General features: G+C 41.1%; 1 protein-coding gene across 2 annotated transcripts in view; it reads right to left on the reverse strand.

Moving 5' to 3' along the window:
- LOC119432268 (retinoblastoma-like protein 1) overlaps window positions 1-19583 on the reverse strand; it is an 80249-nt gene that overhangs the window by 30968 nt on the left and 29698 nt on the right. Inside the window, exons 12-16 of one of the 2 annotated variants that reach the window (XM_037699491.2) lie at window positions 14862-14944; window positions 12668-12788; window positions 12496-12594; window positions 11973-12108; window positions 9096-9275 (exon numbers count right to left, since the gene is read on the reverse strand). In XM_037699491.2, the coding sequence (XP_037555419.1) occupies window positions 9096-9275; window positions 11973-12108; window positions 12496-12594; window positions 12668-12788; window positions 14862-14944 (619 nt within the window). The remainder of the gene's footprint in view (window positions 1-9095; window positions 9276-11972; window positions 12109-12495; window positions 12595-12667; window positions 12789-14861; window positions 14945-19583) is intronic. The other variant, XM_037699492.2, reaches the window with a different exon arrangement.

Here is a 19583-nt window from a genome sequence, read left to right on the forward strand (position 1 = left end):
CGCAGTCACGCGCTTTCTCCCGTTATCTTTTGGTGCGGACGCGGCGCCGGACAGCGCGGACTCCGCGACTGGGCAGCGGTGGCGCTTTTGTACTTTTCCTCCTTTTCGGCGGCCGCCCATCGGACGGAGTGGCTGCTGTGCTTCGGGCCGCGTTCTTTGTGTTTGCGCCATTTTACCTAGTCGCAGCGAGCTATGTCTACCGAGATAGGATTGTCTACCGAGATAGAAGGACATTAGAGACTTTTTCTTCAAGAAGTAAATGCTTTTTACGTACATTTGCCTGAGTGAGTTCATCTCTCACTCTTTAATTTAGCTACAGTCGAATCTCGTTAATTCGAACACGCTTATTTCGAACATACCGCGCACCGACAATGCTTTTAGCAGCGCGCCAAATCACGCGGCGGCGCCTCCGACCGGCATTGCTCCGACACCGCCGTAGAGCAAAAGCTCAGGAGAGACCCCTCAATGCCGCGCGCGAAGGAACAGGGAAAAAAAATAAAAAAGAACCCGCGGCGGAAATTTCACCCTCTCTCAAATTGCAAGGTCGCCGTTTCTGCATCGCGCCGGAACAAGCGTGTACGTGCCGACTAGAGTGTTCTAGACAACCGTATTCTAGCACACACTAGTGCCGACGTCTCAGCCACGCGGATAAAATGGCAGTGAACCCTTCTCTATTTTCTAGTCACATGTTGACCTTGCACTGCCGCAGCGCAGAGGGAAGCAGCGGCGGACGCGCAGTCGGGCCAACGAAACTGCTCACGCCCGCAAACGCTCGCTTACCGATAACGGCAGAAAACGAAACTTCAGGGAGCGGCTAAAATAAGCTGGCGCCAGCACGGCGGCGGGCGCGCGCGGAGATGTGCGCACGGAGTCGAAGGTGAGAGTGCTACGAGGGAGTTTAGAGGGAGGTGTATCATGTTAGTAGTATATTCTCGAAAGTTGGTAATCCCAAGTTAGTGCCTCCCTGTGCACAGCACATGCTCTCCTGCCAGATTTTGAATGTGTAAGCTAGCAGAACTTTCTCTGCACATTTTGTACTCCACATTGAGTAGTTGTGACAGTGCTGCACCAAGGTTCATTCAGTTCATTCCAACCTAACTGGTGACAAGGCTGATGGTACTTCACAGACTTCTTGAAAAATCTGTTCAATGATCAAAACCTGCTTTTACTATGCGAGAGTTTGTGTTAAGTGGTGTTGCTAAAAATAGGCGCAGCTGTATATGTATTGATGTAGGACAAAATGACTGTCACACTTATCACACAGCAATGATCTTATTTTGAGAGGTGTTTTCTGGCATGTCACTTGCATCCAAATCGTGTATACACTAAGCAACCTCAAAATTTTCATAGTATAGACACTGAAATCTCTTTTCTGTGCCTTCACTACTAGGCAGTAACATTCAAAAATGATTGCTTAAAGCACAACACCACGCATTACTTTAGTGATTCAATTACGCTGAGGGAAATCATAAAAATAGGACCACATTTTACTTGGAATTGAAATGTATCCTCAAGCAATCTAAAAACAAGGCATTCTGACTTCAAATTATGGAAGGGGTAAGGAGGGGTAAAAAGCACGTCCTTTACAAAATTGCACAGCAGCAGTGTTGTACTTGACTCTTGTTACCAAAGAATGGTGCATCTAAAAATGCATTTGCATGAAGGATAAACCTCACCTTAAACGCAAAATGCACTGTTTTCAAAAGACATGTGCTGATGTCATTATACTATATGTACAACAGTTGTAATATTGTAAATAAATAAAGTGGCATTGCAGTATCGCTGTGCAGGACGGTAATAGCTAGAATATTATTGCACTACACCAAGATGTAACGTAATTGTAAAAGTAAGGGGTATGTGAATAAGTTTTAAAATTGAATATATGAAAAAATAAAGAAAATAAGCATCAATTATCAAGCTAACATATATAACTTTTTTGACAAAAGACAGGCAGGCAGACAGAAAGGTCAGAGGGAGCAATCAATGTGTTTCAACACACCTGACGCTGTTTACAACCAAATGTGGATTATGCTTGACAGCTTACAAATGAGGAACAAGTGGAATGCCATAAAATTTGCATGATGCCAATGGTGACAATAACAAAAGTAAAGAATGCCATGCAATCAAATGACCATACAAAGTCGCATTGGTTTACACTAATGAGCATTAGTTACGTTTCTTGTAATACATTTTTTCTAACTACTCCAGTATTTTTTTCAAATCCTTCTGTCTTAGGTGTTCACACGTTGAGAAAAAAGACGTGTAAAAAAATATAACTCAACAATATCACATCACATATGTGATTCAAACATGGTAGTGCAATACGACTATAGGTCAGAAAATCTCCAGGGACCAGAAACTAACTCTATTCACATATAACTGCTGCAATTGCAAGCCATTAACAGTTAATGATCACAATGTTATTTAAAACTGTAGATGTAAAATCCCTTTGCAATGCATAAGCTACCTCTAATTTTCTCAGAAATAGGCTCCATGTTTTAATGCTTCTAAAAGTTGCCCCCAAGTATAGTGCATTTATTGAGTGAGTACAGTGAAATAAAAACATTGCGATCTTTAAGTGCATGCTGAATTGAAAACTATTCAAGTACAGTGAATGTTCCAATTAGCTACTTTTACAGAACCCCACAAATATGTAATCCCAAATGTGTTCGATAACCCCACAAAGTCCAATGTATCATCATTGTAAACAAACACAAATCCCATAATTGTTTTTGAAATGCTGGAGGGTGCCTTCAGTTGCATATAGTTAAGAAAACCTAATACTAATTAATTATCACAGTAATTATCAGTCAATTTTTTTTGTATGAATGGCAATACAAAACATGGCCAGAAATAAATATGAAGAATTTGCTTTAAATTTCTTTGAAGTGGAACGGTGTTTGGCCTTTGTGAGGTTAAATATGCACACAAAATTATTAGTAGCGGGAAAAAAAGCCAGCTCAAAAGCAAACCGACATGCACTGAAAAACAAAAGCAAGCGTCTTATTGCGACAACTGCCACTGGCTGTTTTTCATCTGTTACCAAGCAAGGATTTCATACATGGGTACAATAAAAGCACGATTGAATACAAAATGTTCCTTAATATGCATGAGAAACTGCAAACCTTGCAATATAATTCAGCCTTCATAGTTTTGCCCACTTCACGACAGTAATCAACAGAACTCTTTGCTCAGGCTTGAGTTTCACAGAGGAAAACCAAAAGCTAGAGTTGCCTTTCCACAATAGTTAGTGGTAACACTGAGCTCACCCCTTGCCTTCCCACCTGCTGATATTTTTCCTGATATGCTAACTTTTTTTTTACACTCACTCGCTCTTTTTCAACTAAAAGCTGAACCTTTCATGAAGCCGTGATGGGACCATCATCATATGGCTTCCTGCACATCTAGCCTTGTAAACTGTGACATCAGAACTGCAGCAAACAGCACATTCCAAGCAGCTTTTACACCTAGGCAGATTTAGTTAGTTGAAAAGTTCATTTACAATCAAACCTGGAACAGTTTGCATGTGTCATGCAGACCCTGTACGAGGCGTGCCTGTGCAGACTGTTGGCTTTCCAACCAAGGATATAGCACTTGTTGCGTACATTTCAGGCCAGTCTTGGAGCATGTGCAATTGCATTTTACAAGTGGTCAATTTTAACCTCACGATGTCGAATCTGCAGTCAGCCTGTACCACAAATTTCCAAACTACTGTAATTGAGCAAAATATCTGTGACAAAAGTGGCAAACGTTAAAATGCTTTCAAGTACATCAAATTTTTCAATTAGTGCTCAACAAAAAAGAAAAAAAAAAAGAAAAAGAAAAAGAAAAAAAGCAAGGCTGTCATATAAAACCATGGCCAGTTCTTTCCAACTCGTGCTTTCCTGGTGAATGCTGTTTGTGGCAGAAATGTGATAAGCAAAACAGTTTTTGTGGCCCCCATCCATTTGTGGCCCCCATCCATCCCACTAGAATTAAAGTGGACTGAAATTTTTGTATGTTGTCATTTTCCTTGACATGGTTCATTTTTCGCCAGTTTTCCTAACAATTCCACAGTTTTCCAGGTGTTTGAAATTACAGCAATTCCTTCTCCACCACTTCGCAGTCCACTAGACACGGTACCCTGGCAGTGCAAAAACTAAACATGCTGGTCAAAGCAACATGAATTTCAATCTAGTTGCTAAAATAAAATGCCTGTCAGTATGTTAATTTAAACCGCTTCCAAACAATCACAATAAATAATGCACAGAGCATAAGCTTAAATGACAGAGCATTGTACACTGTTTAGACAACCAGGATTTCAAATGAGTGCTTAGAACATGAAACTTATGCACAGGACTTGAGCGGCTCAAGCTAATCTCAACTGTTAATTAATGACAAATGAAGCTGCAATTTTATTCATGTAGTACTGGCGACTGGCCAAATGTCATGGCACATTTCAAGAATAGACATTTTAAAGAATTGAAAGGAATTTAAAAGACATACAATCACAAGGAATTGGCAAGTGTTCAGTCCACATTAAGCTAGAAACCAATCATAAAAGAAAAGGGATAAACAAGCACACACACACACATCTAATGGCAAAATGTCCTGGCAATGCTCAATTATAATACAGGGAATGCAATAATAAAATGTGTGACAATAAGGGTTTAAATGAAATGTGCTTATGGAGCCTGCATAAGACAAAGAAGAGAAACAGTAGCCATCTTTATAGCACATCATGCCTTAACCACCAGGTGCACGAGTCGTCTGCTTAGGTGTTATATTTAAAGGGTGCTAATAACAAAATTAGACAATTAAGATTGCCTCAGCAGTATAAAAAGTAAAATTTCGTGGCAGATGGTATTTAATTAGGCCCAGACAGCGGAAACTTCTGGTGTTGCCACCCATCTTTTGTTTTTGCACATTTTTTGGCTTACCAAGCCTTTTATCACAGTAAGAATGGCTTTTATGGTATTGCACTTATACAGATCTACTTATTTTTCTTTTAGTGTCCATTTAACCCTTTAAGTGCCATGAATGAGTCTTACTCGGCAGTCTGTCTCGTTTATGTGTTTGGGTGCTCTTTCTAAGTGCCGGTAATGGGCCAGGCTCATCCAATCCATTTTGACATTCTGGAGTTCCCTTTTTGGCCCTGCTGGGGGGCTACAGTCCTGTAGAGATATTTAAAATGGCGGCATGCACTCATGTGTTGCCGCGCTCGTCGCGAAAGCGTAGCTTTCATTTGACTAAGTCGTCAAGCATCGAAGATGATTTGCTTCTGCATGAAAGCATTGTCAGTGATGGCAGTGTTTTCAGTGATATATTACACATCCAGTGACTCTGATACCACTGACTACAATGAAAGTTTTGATACAGCGCAGCAGTTGACAAAGTTCTTGTTATTTCATATTTTCAGACAAAAGTTGTGGAATCACTACTCCCCATGCTATATTCCGAATCTGCAAAAAATTTTCTATCCAGATGTGCAAAAAGAAAAAGCCATTTTTGTGAATGCGTTCTGGGATTTTTTTTTCTGGCACTTAAAGGGTTAAGTGAGCATCTGGCCCTCTATCGCAACAGGTGCAGACGGCGGTGACTTTGAAGGCCATATCTCCTGACTGGCCATGCAGCTCATTTTTCAAGCTGCGCACAGACTAATGGGAAGAAGACACACATGCGGGTGTTTTAACCTTCATTTGCGTAGCTTAAATAAATAAATATACACACGAATTCACCCAGCTTTCCATTATACTGTGTTCTCGTGTTTTTCTTCCTTTTGTCCATGTTGCTTTTGCACTGTTACAATACATACGATGAATGGATGCTCTCTATGGAGGATTTCTCAAAATGCAAAAAGTTTTTCAAAATTTTAAAGTTGTGATACCACAATGACGAGTGCGTAATGCAACCATGCAGCAGGTAGATTGAAGTGAGCACATGCCTATGCAAATTAATTTCACTTCTTTTCCCAAGTTAGCTTCTTTTTGCATTACTAAACAATATGCTGAATTCAAGTACATTTTGCTATCCAATAGAATTTGAAGCAATGTGGTGCTACTGTGGATGAGACATACAGGAAACAACGAATGTATGTGCATTTGAAACAAAAATTTATGATCACATACAAAAAGAAAAGGAAGGGAAAGGCACAGAGGCTAAGCAAGGTCACATCCTATTGGCTGCTATGTACAGTCGGGTTCAATATGAGCTGCAACACAGTGCCTGTCTGTGGTCAAAGACGGCATGGCGGCACAGACATACGAAAAATTGATTTATTCAATACTAGTCATTGAAACAAAGCTTAGTTCTTTACTTTTTCGTATCTCGGCACCACGGTTTGAATGTGACTGTACAATGTCAGTACAATGGCCAGTGCCACATTATGGTTAAACCAATTAGGTAGATGCCCAAATATGTAGAGAAGTTGCATGTAAAACAGAAACAAGAGAGAATTGGTTTTCTACAAGCTACAGTACCACATTTTGTATTCCACTAATAATAAAAGTTAAAGTATCAACAAAGCACTTTGTTCACTTTTCACCAACACCCAGACTGCAACATACATACAACTTGCATGGCAGAACATTGCTTTAAAAGAAGATGAAGCCTGTAACACGAAGCACACTTGCCAGCAACTACATAGCATAAGCTCAGCAAAGCATTAATGCCCAAACAGTGAAGAGAAGCTTCCCATAAGCTTGCTTGCACCCAAAGCTCCCTCCCTGTCTTTAGCTGAATGGTCAGTCAGCTCTTGCTTATAGCTTCAGGGCTCGCGCTCGTTTTTTGCACCCTAGCATAGGCAGAACAAAGGCATTGTGAGATGCGTGCCACAAGTAACATGTTCACCAAGACTTCTTTTTTTTTTTTTTTTTTTACAGCAAAAAGCAGATTGCCTGGCCTGAATGGCAACACACCCATAGTTTCCACCCATTTGCTACCACATATAAAACCCTCTTGAAGGACATCCACAAAACTACCTTTTCCTGCGCACATTCAGTCAATACTTTATTTCCAAGAGGCACCCTTACGTAGTGAAACTGAGAGGTGCTGGATTCTCATCAAGCGTTCTAATGCCTCGCTGCTGACTTCATACCTAAGTGGCAAAAATAGGAAATATGCTTACTTGTTCAATACTGTAATTGCCTTAATACCTTTAGTACTTTTTAGAGAGCTTCAACAATACAAAAGAGATTTAACATAAAGACGAGTAGTTTTGCAGGGACTGCTGGCCTGCAGTGTTTTGTCAGTGTAGCCCCACCATAGGTAGGCATACTTACTCCCGAGCACACTGACTCACTCGCTTTGCACTCATTTCACAGGTGTCAGAGCATGAGTGACAAAGGGTGTCAGTGAATAATAATACATAAACACAAGTGAGTGCCGATGAGTTTGAGTGGACGTAAGTATGGACAGGATAAATGCCGGTTAATGTATGAACGAAAGTTAGTGACTATGATTTTGAATGGACATGACATGAATGCGAGTGAATGTCAGCAAGGGCAAGAAGGCCTGAGTAAGTGAATGAGTGCATTTCTATGAATAGGAGATGATGCGGGTATAAGCGCGAGTAGATGCCAGTAAGTGTGAATAAAAGTGACTACAAACACAAGTGAGTGTTGGTTAGTATGAACGGGCGTGAGCAGGAACGTGAATGAGCACCGATGGGTGTGAGTGCACATGAGTGTGAGTGAGTACATAGCCCGAGAAAATATTGGCGAGTATGAGTGACTATCCGCTAATTATTCCGATTTATGAGCCTCACACAAAGAAGAGTGTTTAAACTGTCAAAAAAAAAGTTTATTTGCTCACTGAAAAGGACACTCAAATGATGCCACCTTTACATTTACAGCAAGATTTCATTAATTCGACCCTCGTTAATTCGGAAAATCGGATAACTCGGACTCGTTCTTTTGTACCAGCAGGCATATGCATTATTCAATGGCATCAAACTATCGTTAATCCAATTTATTTGACTGCACACTGGTTAATTCGGGCAACCATCAGAGCACGGCGAGCGCCGCAAATGTGCAGTGCAAAAAAGAAAAGCGTCACTAGCGTCCAACCGAAATGAAGCAGTGGAGTCCACATCGCCATAGTCACCAGCGGGAACTGTAGGGAAACGGCAGGAACGCCAGAATGCTTTGTGCCTAATTGTACCTTTACAACCTTTATTCTACATTTGCGTTTGCCACATGCCTTCAGAATTGCATAGTCGCCATCCATGATCGCATCAATAGCGACGTTTCATTCCGCAACGGTTAAGGCAAGCACTAATTTGTTTTGACTCGGTGCAATGTGCACGCAATGCCAAACGCAGCGGAAGCTGTCAAGAATGAAAATAGATTACCATGACCTAAGGGTATATGGATGACCAGCGATACCTGATAGACCGGGCCAGCCAGATAGCAGCAAATGGGGCTCTGGATTGAGTGAGGGCTCTACCCTCTGGGATTTCATTACAAAACAACAAATAAAATTTTGTACTACTACTACTACTACTACTACTACTACTACTACTACTACTACTACTACTACTACTACTGTGGCCTGTGCGAAACAGAAGCAAGGGTTCCACATTTATTCAGTAAATAAAGGTGGATTGGTGTAGTAAGGATTTTTTTTTTTAATACTCTTGATAATCCAACATTTTGTTCATTCCAACTTTTTTTTTGTCTTTTTTTTATGCCTGTGAAATTCTAATTAAAGAGGTTTTACCGTAGTGAACAGTTATAGTAACAGGGAGAAATTGACACAAAAAGCCTTGAAACAAGCTGAATGTTGTGTTCCATATGAATATGACTACATATAGATAGTACCAAAGAATACAGATATGTTGCCACTTATGACCAATCAAGTGAAAGACCAAGAAACTACTAACGAACTGAAGAATCGAACAGCTGACTGCCAGCAGTTCAATTCTGGATGCTGGCTTTGGTAGAAAATGGGTTTTAATTGAGTATGTTGCCATTCAGGTCAAGTCCTGCAGTGTCCCCAACACGTAGTGCTGCAAGATAGCAATGATACCTGGCCACACAGTACCATATGCGCACTGACTACACGCTACATGTGGGGTTCAGGGGGACAGGGGCTTAAGAAAAATGCGAGGCACTCACGCTGCACCGTGATGGACACGGTGCGCGTCTGGCCCGTGGCGCCCGACTCCACCCGGGGGCTCTGCTGTAAGGGGGCGCTAGCACCACCTCCTGTGCTGTTGGGCGCAAATAGCCTGCGACGCACTGCACTGCCTGGAGACTGGAACCGCTCCGCCACCGACACAGGTGAAAGTGGCACGTCTGCATCAAATGCCGCCATGTCAAAGACACAGAGACCAGGCAAGGCCACAAACTGCCTGTCCAGCGCTGATGTAGTCCCATCCACAATGCTCTGAAGGCTGGCAGGAGGAGTTCCTCACAAGATGGGTAATGTCACATCAGCCATGCATGCCTCACATAAGAAGGTACACAGAAACTTCCTGGTCCCCACTAAAAGATCCCCTTTTTCCTTCCCTATGCTAAACATATGTATGCAATCAGCACAGTAGCATACCAAAAGAACACATGCTGTACAACATTCACACAATACCACAGAGAGTAAGAACAATATCCTGACAGCCGGTGCATAACATCAGCGTTCCTCTTTAATCCCCTCTCATGTTTTTTAGTACGATCCTACAAGAAATTGCTTTGCACAGGTACATCTGGCCAAGTAGAACAGTAGTACTGCACCACATTTCTCTGATAAAAAGGCTCATCCTATCAGTTTCACACAAAATCATACATGGTTACAACATTTAATCATTAAAATAATTTGGAAGAAAATATAGCATGGACACCATTGCTCCTTTCACAGACTGCCAAATTGATTTTACACTTGGGTGCAACTGCAATGGCAAGCCCAAAAAAGGAACGCTAAGGCTGCCAAGGATGCAGTTCGAGTGATAACCATGTGCAGTATGGCTTTAAGTGAAGTACAGTGAAATCTCATTATAACGAAGTCAACAGGGGGCAGCCAGAATTCGTACTTTGTTATATCCATTATATCATGTACTGCACTTTGAATCAGTATGGGGATTTCAAGGAGAATTTCATTTACTTTGTTATATCCATTATTTATTTATATCCTGTTTCATTATAACGAGGTTTGACTGTACTAGCAAAGCAATCCACTATACAGGGTGTTTCAGCTAACTTTAGCCAAGTATTAAAAATACAAACATTCTCCTTTCTGGGGTTTTACGTGCCAAAACCAGTTCCAATTATGAGGCACACCGTAGTGGAGGGCTCCGGATTAATTTTGACTGCGATCATGGTTTTTATATCCGTCGTTCATCACACTGTCACCCTCCCCCTCCATCGTTTCTTGATTAGTCCGAAAAGAAAAGAAAAAATGCCTGCGCTGCGTCAAATGCTGCTTCCGGTCCTGAATCGCATTCGCACGTGGCGGCCCCTTTTTTGTTGCATTTTTTTCAAAGTAACGCCCCTTTTGTCACTTAACACCTATCGCAGTCACCGATAGCCTGCGTACACAACCTCTGTGCGTGGAGCAGCTTTTGCTAATTCATTCATCTCACATTTGAGAGCACTGAAGGTGCGGCACATTAGCCGGCAGTCACATGGTATTTTTTCAATTTCGCACACTTTAAAGAAACGCTGAAAAAACATTAATCAGGGCAGTTATCTTAGCAGAGATGAAATAATCCAATGTTTTCGAACAAGCGCTACAACATTTCTATTGAGGATTTTTTGCTAGAGTTAATAATTAAAAAGTTAATTGAGTAATCTGTTAATTACCCAGCTTGGCGGATTGATAAGAATATCATGACGTGCTCCATACGGCTCAGAACAAAACTGCACTAATACGACACACATAGCGCCTATGTTTGTATTTTTAATACTTGGCTAAAGTTAGCTGAAACACCCTGTAATACTATAAGGATTATGTATACAGGGTGTCCCAAATATCATGCACCAAGATTTCAAAATATGCATATACCACGTTGCTGGACAGAACTAAGGTAATGCTGTTTGCCGTCACTTGCAGATACTCAGATTATTGCTTGCATTCCACCTAATTACATAATTAGTCTCAGTTAATTAATCAACTTCTCAAATATTATAATTAGATGAAAAGTGTCACTGAAAAAATGATAGAGCAACATGAAAAACTCCCGATACAGCTTTCTGTTGCTCAATACGTGCTACATAACAGTGTTTTCCCGAGCGTGAAAGAAGCCCGCGAATACACACAAAGTGCCTCGAGCACCTAGTCGCATGGCAATTTTGCTTGTATTCGCAGGCTTCTCTCACGCTCGGATAAATACTTTTACGTAGCACGTATTAAGCAACAGAAAGCATTATCGGGAGCTTGTCATGCTGCTCTACAATTTTCTCATTCACACTTTTCATCTAATTATAATATTTGAGCTTAATTATTTAGGATTGAATTATGTAATTTGGCAGAAAGCAGAAAATATTCTGAGCATCTCCAAGCAACGGCGAACAACATTACCTTGGTTCTGTCCAGCTATGTGGCATTTGCATACTTTTAAATCTTGGTGCATGATAGTTGGAATGCAGCATATGCTGTGCCCATGACGTTTTTTACAATATGCTTTAAAGTGTCTAAATGTGTTTTTTTTTTATTGTTATTATTTACTGTAACACAACACAAAAACTTAAACATGCAGAAGAATGTAGAGACAAGGGCCCCAATATAGGGGATAAATGCTGGCAGGCTCAGAAGAATAATATGTCCTCATTTAAAATCAGTGAGGGGAAAAAAAAAAAAAACATGAAAGGGGGTTAAGAAGCATGGTAGCAAATCAAGCACTTAAGTAACAAGTGACACATCACAATACAATATTCATGTCATAAGCAACTACACATTATCAAGGCAGATTATAACATCTTTCTGGCAGGCAACAGACAGCATGCAGAATCACAAGACCACGCCAAGGGTAAAGTCTTGAAAACACGCCCAAAGGTATTTACCCTTCCTGTTTGATAAGGAACCATCCTGGTCACCTCTTGGACCCTTCAGCGGCAAATGGGCAACAGGCGTATGTGGTTCACCGATATCATTTCCATCAGTTTCCTGGAACGTCTCAATCTGCCGCTGAAGCAATACCTGAGTGGCCAACATAGCATCGTTACAATATGTAATGCAGATTCTGCATTTTAAAGCTATGCCAAGCTTCTAGAAAGCAAGAACAAAATTTAACTTTGAACCAATTTACATTATTTAAATATAGAAAAATTGTTTGCTATAAGAAAAGCTCACTACAATCGAACTTGCCCTAAGAACACAGAAATTGACAAGGTGCAGCATCAGTACTTAGTCCTCGGAAATAGCATCCGTGGCATTACTGTCCAAAATCAGTATGTGAAGCTTCTCCCAGCATGCATAATTAACCGCCCACCATAACCTACTTCCTAGTGCACATGTTTACCAAGCCAATCAATTACACTTCACTTAATGCATTGGGTAGCACAGCATGAATACATCACAACAGACCTCTTTGCACATAGGTACGGGCTGTTCAGAATGCTCAATAGCATCCCACAGAGGTGAGTCATCCTTCCAAGAGAGACACTCCAGGATTTGCTCCTCGATCTGCACAACAAAGCAATTGTCAGAACCCAGTAGAAAGGCCTCCTTAAAGCACGGTGCAAAATAATAATCTTACATGATTAAGGTGCTTCACCACTTCTCGCCACAAGCCCTCCTCAGCACGGATTAAAGGCTCAATGATCTTGTAGAAGTTGTAAGGCATCAAATTGAAGACTTCCAAGATCCAAGGAAAATCTCTGTATAGCAAGATACATCAACATTGTATAGGCATTAAATGACAAGAATTTTACTATGTCACAGTCACTGCGCTGCAAGAAATGGAAGCAGTCTCAACTTCTAGCATTGCTGCACATCAAGCTTTCCTTGCATTGGCACTATCTTTTGGTGCATCCAAATTCATGAGTAAAGAATTCCGTAAATAAATAACTGCATTCAATAAGTACAGGCACAGGGGCGGCACACGGGTACCAACACAATTCCTTTCAGCTAAACCACGGCTTGACATGACCTCACATACTTTCGCCAACCACAGCGTTCAACCTCTTTCAATTCATAAAATTTGTCAGGCAATGAGTGTCGTTAGTTCTTTCAAATCACAGTTGTGACTGCTGATGTTTCAGCACACGGGCACATAATTACACAATACTTTTCTCATTTCACGCGCTAGGAGTAAAGCAAGAAAAAAGTAATTACACCGGACATGGCATGCTGAAAACTTAATGGAATGTTTTATGACGCAATGACAACTTTCCTATAGAATGAAACGCTTTTAACTTAAGAGTTAGGCTGCTGCTTAATTATTCTACTCTAAAAAGCAAAGTAGTAGTTAATATATAAAAATACTTATTGTGGCGAAAGACAGCTGATGACCAAACAGCATCGGTCCTTATATGTATGCAGTATACTTCTGTTAATTCTACACCAGTTAATTTAAGTTTTCGGTTGATTCAATCAAGACCATCACACCTATTCTGGCACAGATACATTTCTACGAGCCAAAATTTCCATTATTAAATTCCTGAAATTGGCCCTAGCTTGATCATTCAAACATGGCTGGGCAGCATGCATGTGCCTGATCCCAACAGTGGCCCCAATCGTTACCACAATAGCTGCAGCATCTACCTTTGCAGTGCTAGCGGTCAGTGAATGTTTCAAAGACACCGTTATCTCCAGCCTAAAGTGCCGATTTCGGCCTGTATTTGGAAAGTTTCTAAATGAAAACAGCAGATCACAATTAATGATTAGTATTTATTTGATTCTGTAATCAGACACAAAACTGAAACTGCATTCACAGCATTAGCAACAGTCTACTGTCAGAGCCAGCATCTACAACTGTCATCACATGATAGTGGCAGAACAATTTTGCATGTAGAATGGCGACAACAATGCGGCACTTTGAGACTTGAATTATGGAAGCTCATTCAAAAGATGTTTTACATGCTAAGCTAGCGGTAACACAGTCATGTCACTCCTTCAGTGCTTCGCAAGATGAATTGGCGAAGTGGTTAACCTACGTGTTAGGCACCATCCTGTTTATAAGTGTAGCATAGTGCTTCAAGCAATGCAGAATATCAAACAAAATGGACCTCAATGATGGCAACATTTTGTGGTCCATAGACAGCAATAAGAAGCTCTCTAGATTGACGATGATGGACATTAGGTGTTACAAAATTTCTGTTTTGCAAAATTAACCCCTGGTTTTATCTTATTCATCGGACCAAATATATCTTACTAGGCATTTTTCATATTATTGTGCAATAAAATTCCCCTTTGATGTGATGATTTGATATTCCTGATTGTCAAAATCAGAGGCACGCTAGATGTTTTCTTTTGTTTATCGGGTGCACGTTAGATTTAGGTGCACATTCTTTTCTACAATGAACCCATAAAAACTGGGTACACTAGAACTGGATAAAAAATTCCAAATGAGGCAGCAATGTCTTTAGATATTTTTTCTGCCTCTCCCTTTTATATCGTTACAAGAAGGACGAGTCAATTAAACGAGAAACTATTTACAGATTATATTTATGGCAGCAGTTGCAGCGCTGACCGATTGGATTCACAGCACGCCTCGCTCAAACGACCAAATACAACACGCTGTAGCAATATTTCTTTTTTTTTTATGTGCCAGATAACTTGATAAATTCCGCCAGTCCCGTCAAGGTCAAATTAATGGAGGTCACCTGCATTGCTTTCGTATATTTTTTTTTTTTTTCAAAACACTGGCTCAAGTTAGCTGGGACAACATGCATAAACCCAACATTCCTTTCCTGGTATCAAATCAGCAAATGAATGAAGAAAACAATTACCGTTGCGAGTTGTAGCAGAACATCACGATCTCCAAGCAGCATGCAAAAAGTGACTGCTGGAAGACGCTGTGACTTAGGTGTGCCTTTAAAGTAGAAAAAACGAGAAATAAAACGCATTAGTGTTGTGCCAAATGAGAAAAATTATTACGAACTCTTTAGCTCTGATGATACATTTTGAGGCACACAGGGTACACAATTTAATCCTTGGCATGACAAGCATGAGAAACCCATAAAGCACACCTGCAAGTTTTAATTTTTTGACGATGAATAGAAACGATTTGTCATGCACCGTCCTTGTGCATGTTTGCTAACAACCGTGCTGAAGCATTTGCCTTACCTTGGTTCCTATAATATCAGTCACTTCAAAAAAATCGTTTTGTATTTGGTTTTTTCTAGCTGACACTTTAACTCCCTGTTTTGTGTAAGTTCTGACTGCCTGTGTTCAGTGCATGCTGTGTGATTGCATACTCAGTTGCGCGCAATTATTAGTTACACTGCTTCTTTGTGCTTTAAGAACCTCACACTGTAAAGCACTCAATGAATGATGTCGTTACTGCAGGACGTCAATACAATATTTTAGCGACACCTTACTGCAACATGTTCAATGTTCCAAAATCCTTGTGAAACCACAAAACACTTATCAGGTGGTGTGAAAATCGCTCATCAGTAGGAAAAAACACTCATGTTTTGCTTGATGCGCTTGATCTTACACTTATAGTTCAATAATTTGATGTTTACAGGCTACAAAACTAGAGCTAGGGTGCAGTACGACCTCAATCCCTTTGCTGAATTTAGAGAATGTGGTTCCAATATCATTACAGAGGATTCATTGTGTTACATAAATTATGCTAAAAATGGCAGTCGAAATGAAATAGTATCGCATCAACCCTTTAAAGTCAATTTTTTTTCACGATATGCATGCCCCCAGGATCAGTCTTTAAAACGAAGCTTTCTTTGCCTCTTCCTTCGACGTTTCCACTGCTGCTGTTGCTGTCTGGCAAACACCACATGGGGGGGGGGGGGGGGGGTTCAGAGCATGTATATACATTGCAGGTCCACTGCAGAGAGGAAAGGTGATGCAAGAAACTCGTTTGAACCTTTCTAGTGCATCGCCACAATACCCTCTAGATTGTCGCAATTATCCGATTATCCGAGAGGCCCCCACAAAAAGCATTGCAGAAGCTGCAGCGCTTACCTTTGAACTAACGCGCAGCAGTCCAGAGGGAAGGTAGATAGATGGGTAGAGAGGAGGCAGAGAGAGAAGGCAGAGAATGGGTAGAATGGGTAGAACCGACGCAGTCACGAAGCGAGTGAATAACAGCCTTGCCACTCTTCGCTCAGTGGCAGCTTGCATACATGGGGGGAGTGCGGGACAGGGAGTCGCCTAGGCGACGTAAGAAAGTAGAGAAACGCTATTACTAGATACCGGCAGCAGTTGTGGACAAACTGATTAAATTTAAATTCAAGGTGTGGTATGCTGCTATTTCTGAAAAATTAACATCGTGCAAATTTGTCAAGCAGGCAACTGACCCAGGATGTGCAGACGCAAAGCCACGGTAAAGCACTGCAGTGTCTAGATGACACTACAGAAGCGGCTGCCCATCAAATGAACACTTCTGTGCCCACCACAGTAGTTTTGTGGCTACGGCGTTGCTAAAGGCCACGGGTTCAATCCTGACCCTGGCAGCCGCATTTCGATGGGGGTGAAATGCAAACATGCTCGTGTAATTTGATTTAGGTGCATGTTAAAGAATCCAAGGTGGTCAAAATTAATCCGTTGTCCCCACTACCGCGTGCCTTACAACCAGATTGCGAGTTTGGCATGTAAAGCCACCTAATTTAATTAAAGTTTAACGATTCTGCATTGATGCGATGCAGCATGCGAGGCAATGATAGTGCTGATCTTCTCACAGGCAACGAACAATGGCATACAACAATGGCTCAAGCAAACACGTCTCGCAGTGTGTTGTGTACTATGTAAACAAACATAAGTGGTGCACACAAGGTAACGTTTAACATCAACTCACCACTCTCACATTGCACTAAACGCTGAACAGCTTAAACATTTGCAATAAACATCACCGCCAATTATTGCCAATCAACACAAACAGCATAAAAAGCTTCCCTTACATTGATTCCCACAGTGCATGGAACCCGCACAATTTTTTTTTATTGTAGATTTAAATTCTTCAGAGTGACCTAAGGTATTTCGAGAAATAAAAGGGAAATAATTTTTTTTCCGAGACAATAACGCGACAAACATTTTTTTAATTACTGTGAGCATTTGGGTATCATTGTGTAGAGGAAAGAAGCCATTACTCGATCATGCATGCGTCATGTGCGTAGATGGAGCTGTTGGCGCTCCATGCATGATGCAATCGGAACAAAATGAAGTCTCGCTCGCAGCATTCAGAGAGGCACAGCTCGGCAGTACGTTTGTCCATCTGAGCAGAAATTATTGTGTTTGAGAGAGCTCATTACGCCATAGTAAAAGAGTGCTCAGCAGAAGTTATACGGCCTACAAGTGTACAATTTACTGCAGATATTTCACACTTGCTCATCTAAGTCTCGGACACCGCCAGTAGGGGGGATCATTTCTTTACCCTAGTGCTCAAACAGCCTTTGCAAAACAGATGGGCCCACTACGAATAGGGAGCAAGCACAATAGGAAAATTAGACCATAAGAACCCCATTAGCGTAAGTTAGACATGAAAGCTTTCTAATGTGTGAATACATGTAACATGTCATTTCTGTACTGTTGTGCCCATACACCCCCTGCGGCTGCGTCCTTGATACAGCTCATACATTTCTTTTTTTCTTTCACACATTTGGTCATTGCCGTACATGTTCGGCCATGACTACTTGGGATCTCTTTCTGCCGCTGTGCATATACGGCGGTGGCCCTCGAAGAGTTAACATGTATGACATGCAATCATTAGATGCAGTACATCATAAGAGTAAAGAATAAAAAGAAAGAGAAAGAACGAAAATAAATAAATAAATAAGAGTGAGTTGCCTGTGGCTATTAATCTTTTTTCACTGCTGAAAATAGTGGTATTATCTTGACAGAAGACAGTGGCCATTATTATCTCCATAATTAAAGAAGGCATGCTACTCTATATGGCTCTTGAAACATGTTCACTGCGGCGTGGGTCATGGCAGTTATCCTCACATTGTAGGCTGTGCAGGACTTTCCTGCAGTGCACAAGTGACATCATGTATTAATCAATGGAGAGAGAAGATCATTGTTGCTCCTCATCTGATGCTTTGTGCCGCCATTTCTCTACACCTTGAGGAAGTTTTAAAGGACCACAACTCCCTGGTTACTCACAGGTGGGTCACGATGCAAGGGACCCACGACCCACCAGAGGGACATAACAAGCGACTTACTGGTGGGTCACGATGCACAGGAATTGGGACTTCCAAAACGGCTGCTGAAGTGAACATGTTAATCACCAAAGTTTTTTAGCGCCATTGTGTGCCTAACCAGGTAAAGACACCTTCGTGCTTAAAAATTGTTTTTTTACTGTTACTGCTATAACAAAAAACTGCCTGTGAAACAACCTGGCAACCCTGTTAATATGCAGTCCACTCACAGTGACAGCGTGTTTAACTAAACTCAGAAACTGTATTCTGAACTCCGCATTTCACTAAAAAATGAACATACGCAGATGCAAGCATACAAGCAATTAACTTTGTTGTATAATACCGGTGTATTTGCATACCAGTACAAGATTAGCTGAAAATGCAGTCTTAGTTAAATTGCACAATGTGAACTGATTATGTAGAATGCAAGCTGAGCATACACAACAAGCACGAAGGAAGTGCCGAAATTGACTGCGTCGCTGAGTGCGAATGCATTTCAATGGGTGTTGCCACACTCCAATTCACACTAATGTGGTGACAGTGTTGCCAACTCTAGGCCAACCTCAGGGCAAATAGTTTTTTGCAGCACTATCTTTTTTCCTTTGTTGCATGTCGTGAATTCCAGGCTGACAAACAAAAAAAAAAAAAATTATGCAGATCCCATGCATCGTGGGAATCAATGTAAGCAAAGAATCATTTGGTCTCATAACTTAATATTTATCACCTTACTAGAGCAAATGAGCATTCCTATTGTCTCCAAGTGCTAGCTACCACAAGCGAAAAAGAGTAATAAAGGCAAGTAATCCTGAGCCATTGAAATATCCAGCGCCATGTGTTCGTTTCCACCAGTGTCTGCGACACACTACTGTGGCCCTGCGATTCTTCAGAGTGCATTCACAAGTCAAGATGATTTATAGAAGCACCTATGGATGAACTCGCACGTGTATGCAGCAAGGCACATTTCAATCGTCTCAAAGCACTAGCTACCACGAGCAAAGAGTGGTAAAGCCGAGAACTATAAGCATGCGGAACCATCGGGCTATTGTGCTTGGAAACCTTGGTTAAAATTCCACCATTGGACACAATTAGTTTTTTTGAGCAACCACTTGTGTTAAATCCCCACTGAGCCCACTTGGTGAGAACAAGACCCACATCAAATCCCAAGAAGGTAGGCAAAGAAACTTTCGCTTTAAAAAATAGAAAAACCACATTAAAGGAACACTACACTGCCTAGGTCCACAGCACTTAATCATTAAAGCCTCTAACTTCACACCTTAAAAATCATGTCAATATTACGTTGACTAATATTAATCTTTTTTTAAATACAGTGGAATCTCGATGATATGAATCTCACGG

This window comes from Dermacentor silvarum, chromosome 1 (genome assembly GCF_013339745.2).
Source record: "Dermacentor silvarum isolate Dsil-2018 chromosome 1, BIME_Dsil_1.4, whole genome shotgun sequence".
Taxonomy (NCBI): domain Eukaryota; kingdom Metazoa; phylum Arthropoda; class Arachnida; order Ixodida; family Ixodidae; genus Dermacentor; species Dermacentor silvarum.